At 51.6% G+C, this 10,819-nt stretch overlaps 1 protein-coding gene across 1 annotated transcript in view; it reads right to left on the reverse strand.

Moving 5' to 3' along the window:
• lamc1 (laminin, gamma 1) overlaps positions 1 to 7,222 on the reverse strand; it is a 142,509-nt gene extending 135,287 nt beyond the window's left edge. Inside the window, exon 1 of the mRNA XM_072441962.1 lies at positions 6,829 to 7,222. Within this exon, the coding sequence (XP_072298063.1) occupies positions 6,829 to 7,207 (379 nt within the window). The 5' untranslated portion in view covers positions 7,208 to 7,222. The remainder of the gene's footprint in view (positions 1 to 6,828) is intronic.
• Between the last annotated feature and the right edge of the window lie 3,597 nt (positions 7,223 to 10,819).

Genomic DNA, 10,819 nt, shown 5'->3' on the forward strand with positions numbered 1-10,819 from the left:
GGAAGGAAGAACTGGAAAAGGGAGGAAGGACTGGAAAAGGGAGAAAGGAAGGACTGGAGAAGGGAGGAAGGAAGGACTGGAAAAAGGAGGAAGGAAGGACTGGAAAAAGGAGGAAGGAAGGACTGAAGAAGGGAGGAAGGAAAGACTGGAGAAGGGAGGAAGGAAGGACTGGAGAAGGGAGGAAGGAAGGACTGGAGAAGGGAGGAAGGAAGGACTGGAAAAGGGAGGAAGGAAGGACTGGAGAAGGGAGGAAGGAAGGACTGAAAAAGGGAGGAAGGAAGGACTGGAGAAGGGAGGAAGGAAGGACTGGAAAAAGGAGGAAGGAAGGACTGGAAAAAGGAGGAAGGAAGGACTGAAGAAGGGAGGAAGGAAAGACTGGAGAAGGGAGGAAGGAAGGACTGGAGAAGGGAGGAAGGAAGGACTGGAGAAGGGAGGAAGGAAGGACTGGAAAAGGGAGGAAGGAAGGACTGAAGAAGGGAGGAAGGAAGGACTGGAAAAGGGAGGAAGGAAGGACTGATGACACTGGAGGAAATCCATCAGTGAATGTTGCAGACGCTTATGAAACGATGTCATGGTGAATGTGATCAAAGAGAACGGTCAGATATTAGAGCGACTGACCGGTTCTGTGGACAGACATGACATGATCATATTTAATATCATATCTACTAAATGCAATAATAATAAGACGTGAAGTGAATATTTCCGTCATTACCAGACGCAGCCACGATCAGATCTGGTCAAAACAGCTGTTTCCTGTTTATGGCACTCTCCTTGTCCAGAGCCACATCTGATATTTCCAGGTCATAAAGCGTCTGACATTAGCATTAGCATTAGCATGACATAAAGAGAGGTTCAAACGCGGCGTAGAGGCTTTGAGAGAAGTCAAAGAAATGAGGCAAAACTGTTCCTGTGCACGCTAGCTTTAGCCACGCCCCTCACACACACTAGCTTTAGCCACGCCCCTCACACACACTAGCTTTAGCCACGACCCTCTCACACACGCTAGCTTTAGCCACGCCCCTCACACACACACACTAGCTTTAGCCACGCCCCTCACACACACACACTAGCTTTAGCCACGCCCCTCACACACACTAGCTTTAGCCACGCCCCTCACACACACTAGCTTTAGCCACGCCCCTCACACACGCTAGCTTTAGCCACGCCCCTCACACACACTAGCTTTAGCCACGCCCCTCACACACACTAGCTTTAGCCACGCCCCTCACACACACTAGCTTTAGCCACGCCCCTCACACACACTAGCTTTAGCCACGACCCTCTCACACACGCTAGCTTTAGCCACGCCCCTCACACACACACACACTAGCTTTAGCCACGCCCCTCACACACACTAGCTTTAGCCACGCCCCTCACACACACTAGCTTTAGCCACGCCCCTCACACACATACACTGGAATTACTAACCCAGGGTTCAGAATAAGTGGTATTGCATCACAAGATGTGACGCAATTTCTCTCAAATGCGATGCATTCATCATAAAAAAGTGCTTTTGTTTCGCAGCTTTTGTGATACAAAAATGTGTTCAATTGTGTAAACAAAGCGCCTAAAAGTACTGATCACTGTCAATCCATCGTCAATAACGTCATGACACATGTAGGACGCTGTGTGGACATGACACATGTAGGACACTGTGTGGACATGACACATGTAGGACACTGTGTTGTCATGACACATGTAGGACACTGTGTGGACATGACACATGTAGGACGCTGTGTGGACATGACACATGTAGGACACTGTTGACATGACACATGTAGGACGCTGTGTGGACATGACACATGTAGGACACTGTGTGGACATGACACATGTAGGACGCTGTGTGGACATGACACATGTAGGACACTGTGTGGACATGACACAGGTAGGACAGTGTGTGGACATGACACATGTAGGACGCTGTGTGGACATGACACATGTAGGACACTGTTGACATGACACATGTAGGACGCTGTGTGGACATGACACATGTAGGACACTGTGTGGACATGACACATGTAGGACACTGTTGACATGACACATGTAGGACACTGTTGACATGACACATGTAGGACACTGTTGACATGACACATGTAGGACGCTGTGTGGACATGACACATGTAGGACACTGTGTGGACATGACACATGTAGGACAGTGTGTGGACATGACACATGTAGGACGCTGTGTGGACATGACACATGTAGGACACTGTTGACATGACACATGTAGGACGCTGTGTGGACATGACACATGTAGGACACTGTGTGGACATGACACATGTAGGACACTGTTGACATGACACATGTAGGACACTGTTGACATGACACATGTAGGACACTGTTGACATGACACATGTAGGACACTGTTGACATGACACATGTAGGACACTGTTGACATGACACATGTAGGACGCTGTGTGGACATGACACATGTAGGACACTGTGTGGACATGACACATGTAGGACGCTGTGTGGACATGACACATGTAGGACACTGTGGACATGACACATGTAGGACAGTGTGTGGACATGACACATGTAGGACAGTGTGTGGACATGACACATGTAGGACAGTGTGTGGACATGACACATGTAGGACACTGTGTGGACATGGCACATGTAGGACAGTGTGTGGACATGACACATGTAGGACGCTGTGTGGACATGACACATGTAGGACACTGTGGACATGACACATGTAGGACAGTGTGTGGACATGACACATGTAGGACAGTGTGTGGACATGACACATGTAGGACAGTGTGTGGACATGACACATGTAGGACACTGTGTTGTCATGACACATGTAGGACAGTGTGTGGACATGACACATGTAGGACGCTGTGTGGACATGACACATGTAGGACAGTGTGTGGACATGACACATGTAGGACAGTGTGTGGACATGACACATGTAGGACACTGTGTGGACATGGCACATGTAGGACAGTGTGTGGACATGACACATGTAGGACGCTGTGTGGACATGACACATGTAGGACAGTGTGGACATGACACATGTAGGACAGTGTGTGGACATGACACATGTAGGACAGTGTGTGGACATGACACATGTAGGACGCTGTGTGGACATGACACATGTAGGACGCTGTGTGGACATGACACATGTAGGACGCTGTGTTGTCATGACACATGTAGGACACTGTGGACATGACACATGTAGGACGCTGTGTGGACATGACACATGTAGGACAGTGTGTGGACATGACACATGTAGGACACTGTGTGGACATGGCACATGTAGGACAGTGTGTGGACATGACACATGTAGGACACTGTGTTGTCATGACACATGTAGGACAGTGTGTGGACATGACACATGTAGGACGCTGTGTTGTCATGACACATGTAGGACACTGTGGACATGACACATGTAGGACGCTGTGTGGACATGACACATGTAGGACGCTGCTGTCTCAGTGAGTCTGAAAGTGGGAGGAGCCACGTGCTGTAAAGTTAGTGTCACAGATTCAGACTCTGAGGTCAGAGGTCAATAACTCCTAAACACTAAAGTCTTTGCAGATCATTCACTGCCAAAATATTCATATTTACACTGCAGTGACACGACCTCGTTTTTAACAATCAGATGTGTGTTTTGGGCTCAGCCAATCACACGCTCCGAATGTGCAGCAGGAGCTGAGACGAGACGAGTGCTTAGGGACCGTCATCAAATATCAAAACGAAAAATGGAATGGAAGGTCAAATAGAGCGGTACAATTTGAATAACATAAAATACACCATGACGGAAACACCACAGCAACATTTATGTTTCCGAGTGTAATGACAATTAATATGTAAATGAGACTCATTTAAATAGTCGTCTGATGATGATGATGATGATGATGATGATGATGATGATGATGATGATGATGATGGAAGAAAGTTGTAAATAAGGCTCTGACTTTGTGTTGATTAATTTGTTCAACAATTGATTTTATTTGCAAGTTTTCTGTTTTATTTTGATTTTTTTTTTAAAGTCTTTAAAAGTTCATTTGTTAAGAGTTGTTTTTAAAAATAGAATGTTTACAAATACATTTGAAATAAATTATCTTGTTACATCAATGGAAAATATTCTTAGTCACTTTTGTGTTTTGTAATGATCAAATTGCTAAACAAATTTGGAAAAATTAACAGATTGTTTAGCAGCTGCTGCACAAGTGAAAATCCTTCATCTGAGCCTGTAAACGTGTTTTTGTGACTCAGATGGAGCTCAGGATTAAAAGTATCCGGGCCCCTGGAGCCTGGAGCCGCACTGACGCGCTGGAACCCGGTGTGAGGCCGGGGCCAGTCCCAACTGGAAAAAGCTCAAAATTGTATCATTCCTGCTGATTTAGCCTGAAACGTCTGACTAACTTTCCTCCCAAACTGAAGCCCTTTCTGACCCTTTGGAGCACAACCAACTGACCATCTGACCACCTGGCCATCTGACCACCTGACCATCTAACCATCTGACCATCTGACCACCTGACCACCTGACCATCTGACCATCTGACCACCTGACCACCTGACCATCTGACCACCTGACCACCTGACCATCTGACCACCTGACCAACTGACCACCTGACCATCTGACCACCTGACCACCTGACCACTTGACCATCTGACCACTTGACCATCTGACCATCTGACCACCTGACCATCTGACCACCTGACCACCTGACCACCTGACCATCTGACCATCTGACCACCTGACCATCTGACCAACTGACCACCTGACCAACTGACCTTCTGACCACCTGACCAACTGACCACCTGACCAACTGACCACCTGACCATCTGACCAACTGACCAACTGACCATCTGACCATCTGACCACCTGACCACCTGACCACCTGACCATCTGACCACCTGACCACCTGACCATCTGACCACTTGACCATCTGACCATCTGACCAACTGACCACCTGACCATCTGACCATCTGACCATCTAACCACCTGACCATCTGACCATCTGACCACCTGACCATCTGACCACCTGACCATCTGACCACCTGACCATCTGACCACCTGACCATCTGACCACCTGACCATCTGACCAACTGACCACCTGACCATCTGACCAACTGACCATCTGACCATCTGACCAACTGACCACCTGACCATCTGACCACCTGACCATCTGACCACTTGACCACCTGACCATCTGACCATCTGACCAACTGGACTCTCTGTGACGCTGACACTCTGAGCTCTGATTTACTGACAATTCTACGAGCTGAGCACCGAGGGCCTCACGTCCTCAGGTCTCAAGTAACTGAAGGAGCCGAGTACTTCCCCCTGACACACGGCTGCACCTCCAGCCACGCCTCCGTCAAACTGATCACCATGACGACACTACCCTCATCACCATGACGACACCACCCTCGTCTGTCTACAGGAGGTGGAGCGGCTGGTGCAGCGGTAACAACCTGGAGTTCAACGCCCAGAAAACCCCTCACCATCTCAGACTCCTCCACCTCCTCTGCACCACCATCACCAGGACCTCAAGTGGGAGGAGCCACACTCACCAGGACCTCAAGTGGGAGGAGCCACCATCACCGGGACCTCAAGTGGGAGGAGCCACCATCAGCTCCTCATCAAGAAGGTCCAACAGAGGATGTACTTCCTGCAGCAGCTGAGGAAAGACAAGCTGCCAGCGGAGATGATGGTGCAGTTCTATCCTCATCCATCACCTCCTCCTCCATCACCTCCTCCATCACCTCCTCCATCACCTCCTCCATCACCTCCTCCTCTAGTGTGTGAGCCAGGACAAGGCAAACAGACCCTCCCCCGTGCTGCTCTCTGGGAAAGTGTGTTGTTTGTCAAAGAAACATTTGGATGTTAGTTGTGAACTTTCATGTCCCACTCGTCCAGAGCACCTGCCGACGGGACCTCACTGGACCTCACTGGACCTCACTGGACCTCACTGGACCTTTTATACAACACAAAACTGAGCTACAGAGTTTCTTCAATACTTCTCCACTCGGCCTCGCTGTTGCCAGGGCCTCACTGTTGCCAGGGCCTCACTGTTGCCAGGGCCTCACTGTTGCCAGGGCCTCACTGTTGCCATGGCAAGTCCCACAGAACCTTTAACATTGAGCAAATCATGGATGTCTAGTCCAGACATGGACCTTTAGTCGTGTGGAACTGTCCAGACTCAGAACTAAATCAAATTAAATAAGAAAATATGATTGATGGCCCCTGACTAACTGACCCGCAGTGTGGGCCCCTGACTAACTGACCCGCAGTGTGGGCCCCTGACTAACTGACCCGCAGTGTGGGCCCCTGACTAACTGACCCGCAGTGTGGGCCCCTGACTAACTGACCCGCAGTGTGGGCCCCTGACTAACTGACCCGCAGTGTGGGCCCCTGACTAACTGACCCGCAGTGTGGGCCCCTGACTAACTGACCCGCAGTGTGGGCCCCTGACTAACTGACCCGCAGTGTGGGCCCCTGACTAACTGACCTGCAGTGTGGGCCCCTGACTAACTGACCCGCAGTGTGGGCCCTTGACTAACTGACCCGCAGTGTGGGCCCCTGACTAAGTGACCCGCAGTGTGGGCCCCTGACTAACTGACCTGCAGTGTGGGCCCCTGACTAACTGACCCGCAGTGTGGGCCCTTGACTAACTGACCCGCAGTGTGGGCCCCTGACTAACTGACCCGCAGTGTGGGCCCCTGACTAACTGACCCGCAGTGTGGGCCCCTGACTAACTGACCCGCAGTGTGGGCCCTTGACTAAGTGACCCGCAGTGTGGGCCCCTGACTAACTGACCCGCAGCGCAGTGTGGGCCCCCGTGGGCCCCCGAATCCAGTAGGCGGTCTTACCCAGGTGCAGCGTGAGGTTGATGGCGCGCGGGTACTGCACTCCCGCTAACATGGTCTGGCTCTGCCACCAGGTGGCGTCCTGCTGGTTGTTGTAGTCCGTGAGGAAGACGGCGCTGTGATGGTGGCGCGGGTCGCGCGCGTCGCAGATGTGGCACGACTTGGTGACGCCCGTGGCCCCGGTCTGGACGCAGTATTCCTCCGGTGGTGAGCCGCACGTGTTCGTGGCCACGACGGTGACGTTAAAAGCCGCGTTCACAAACTCGGGCATACACCGCTGCGCGCCGCCGCGCTCATCCGCGCACTCGTCCATCGCCGCGCGCGCGTACAGCGCGTAAGAGCAGCACACGGCCAGAGCCACGAGCCCCCGGGTCCACGCCATGTCCTCCTCACGCTCTGGGGGACACTCTGGGGGACACTCAGCGAGTCTTCACACGGATCTAGAGACCACCAAACTTTTGTCAAACTTTGAACAGACTTTGGGCGCTCCGCGCGCGGGTCCAGCGGGTCTGCTCGGGGGCCCTCGGGGTCTACTCAGAGGCTCTGCTCGGTGGGTCTCCTGGTGGAGCTGCGCTCTTCGGGACAGTGGAGCTGAGAGTGCGCAGGGCCATGGAGAGGCCCCTAGGACACACCCAGTGCGACACTGCGCATGCTCAGAGTCCACAAGTCCACAGTAGGCCCCGCCCCCGCAGTTTGTCCCCCCATTTCTTTAAAACAAGTCTTCTCAGTTTTGTATGTTTTTCATTTATATATATATATATATATATATATATATATATATATATATATATATATATATATATATATATATATACATATACAGCAGGTCCAGAGTCTGTCAAAAATGTACATTTTCAAATAAAGTCCGAATATAATTTCTTCCATGTTTTGATGTTAGTCCAGATGAAGTTATTTTGTGTTTTTATTACACTTTTTTATTTTTTGCATAAAACAATTTTTGACATCGAATTTTCTTTTTTTACATCAAATCAAGTCTTTTTTTTCATTCGATGTAACAAAAATACAATGAAAAAAAATTAAATTCGATGTAAAAAAAAAAAATTGATGTAAAAAAAAATTTGATGACGTTAGTTTTGTGTTTTTATTGCTTTATTACAGTGAGGCACAGCAGAGCCTGTAGTGCTGCAGCTTCACCCTGTGTTCCATTTCCCTTCAACACCGGGCTTTCTGGTCTGCTCACCAAGATCTACTCCAGTCTCCTCATCCACTACAGCCTCCTCATCCACTACAGCCTCCTCATCCACTACAGCCTCCTCATCCACTACAGCCTCCTCATCCACTACAGCCTCCTCATCCACTACAGCCTCCTCATCCACTCCAGCCTCCTCATCCACTACAGCCTCCTCATCCACTACAGCCTCCTCATCCACTACAGCCTCCTCATCCACTACAGCCTCCTCATCCACTACAGCCTCCTCATCCACTACAGCCTCCTCATCCACTACAGCCTCCTCATCCACTACAGCCTCCTCATCCACTACAGCCTCCTCATCCACTACAGCCTCCTCATCCACTCATCCACTCCAGCCTCCTCATCCACTACAGCCTCCTCATCCACTCCAGCCTCCTCATCGCCTCCTCATCCACTCCAGCCTCCTCATCCACTCCAGTCTCCTCATCCACTACAGCCTCCTCATCCACTACAGCCTCCTCATCCACTCCAGCCTCCTCATCGCCTCCTCATCCACTCCAGCCTCCTCATCGCCTCCTCATCCACTCCATTCTCCTCATCCACTACAGCCTCCTCATCCACTACAGCCTCCTCATCCACTACAGCCTCCTCATCGCCTCCTCATCCACTCCAGCCTCCTCATCGCCTCCTCATCCACTCCATTCTCCTCATCCACTACAGCCTCCTCATCCACTCCAGCCTCCTCATCCACTACAGCCTCCTCATCCACTACAGCCTCCTCATCCACTACAGCCTCCTCATCCACTCCAGTCTCCTCATCCACTACAGTCTCCTCATCCACTACAGCCTCCTCATCCACTCCAGCCTCCTCATCCACTACAGCCTCCTCATCCAGTACAGCCTCCTCATCCACTACAGCCTCCTCATCCACTACAGCCTCCTCATCCACTCCAGTCTCCTCATCCACTACAGCCTCCTCATCCACTACAGTCTCCTCATCCACTACAGCCTCCTCATCCACTACAGCCTCCTCATCCACTACAGCCTCCTCATCCACTACAGCCTCCTCATCCACTCATCCACTACAGCCTCCTCATCCACTACAGCCTCCTCATCCACTCCAGCCTCCTCATCCACTACAGCCTCCTCATCCACTACAGCCTCCTCATCCACTACAGCCTCCTCATCCACTACAGCCTCCTCATCCACTACAGCCTCCTCATCCACTACAGCCTCCTCATCCACTACAGCCTCCTCATCCACTCCAGCCTCCTCATCCACTCATCCACTACAGCCTCCTCATCCACTCCAGCCTCCTCATCCACTCATCCACTACAGCCTCCTCATCCACTCATCCACTACAGCCTCCTCATCCACTACAGCCTCCTCATCCACTACAGCCTCCTCATCCACTACAGTCTCCTCATCCACTACAGCCTCCTCATCCACTACAGCCTCCTCATCCACTCCAGCCTCCTCATCCACTACAGCCTCCTCATCCACTACAGTCTCCTCATCCACTACAGCCTCCTCATCCACTCATCCACTCCAGCCTCCTCATCCACTACAGCCTCCTCATCCACTCCAGCCTCCTCATCGCCTCCTCATACACTCCAGCCTCCTCATCCACTCCAGTCTCCTCATCCACTACAGCCTCCTCATCCACTACAGCCTCCTCATCCACTACAGCCTCCTCATCCACTACAGCCTCCTCATCCACTACAGCCTCCTCATCGCCTCCTCATCCACTCCAGCCTCCTCATCGCCTCCTCATCCACTCCATTCTCCTCATCCACTACAGCCTCCTCATCCACTACAGCCTCCTCATCCACTACAGCCTCCTCATCGCCTCCTCATCCACTCCAGCCTCCTCATCGCCTCCTCATCCACTCCATTCTCCTCATCCACTACAGCCTCCTCATCCACTACAGCCTCCTCATCCACTACAGCCTCCTCATCCACTACAGCCTCCTCATCCACTACAGTCTCCTCATCCACTACAGCCTCCTCATCCACTCCAGTCTCCTCATCCACTCCAGCCTCCTCATCGCCTCCTCATCCACTCCAGCCTCCTCATCGCCTCCTCATCCACTCCAGCCTCCTCATCCACTCCAGTCTCCTCATCCACTACAGCCTCCTCATCCACTACAGTCTCCTCATCCACTACAGCCTCCTCATCCACTACAGCCTCCTCATCCACTACAGCCTCCTCATCCACTACAGCCTCCTCATCCACTACAGCCTCCTCATCCACTACAGCCTCCTCATCCACTACAGCCTCCTCATCCACTCCAGTCTCCTCATCCACTCCAGCCTCCTCATCCACTACAGCCTCCTCATCGCCTCCTCATCCACTACAGCCTCCTCATCCACTCCAGCCTCCTCATCCACTACAGCCTCCTCATCCACTCCAGCCTCCTCATCCACTACAGCCTCCTCATCCACTACAGCCTCCTCATCCACTCCAGTCTCCTCATCCACTACAGCCTCCTCATCGCCTCCTCATCCACTCCAGCCTCCTCATCGCCTCCTCATCCACTACAGCCTCCTCATCCACTACAGCCTCCTCATCCACTACAGCCTCCTCATCCACTACAGCCTCCTCATCCACTACAGCCTCCTCATCCACTACAGCCTCCTCATCCACTCCAGCCTCCTCATCCACTCATCCACTACAGCCTCCTCATCCACTCATCCACTACAGCCTCCTCATCCACTACAGCCTCCTCATCCACTACAGCCTCCTCATCCACTACAGCCTCCTCATCCACTACAGCCTCCTCATCCACTACAGTCTCCTCATCCACTACAGTCTCCTCATCCACTACAGCCTCCTCATCC

Source organism: Eucyclogobius newberryi, unplaced genomic scaffold (assembly GCF_026437365.1).
Source record: "Eucyclogobius newberryi isolate DKJ021-1_F unplaced genomic scaffold, fEucNew1.0.hap1 SCAF_12, whole genome shotgun sequence".
In the NCBI taxonomy this organism is placed as follows: Eukaryota; Metazoa; Chordata; class Actinopteri; order Gobiiformes; family Gobiidae; genus Eucyclogobius; species Eucyclogobius newberryi.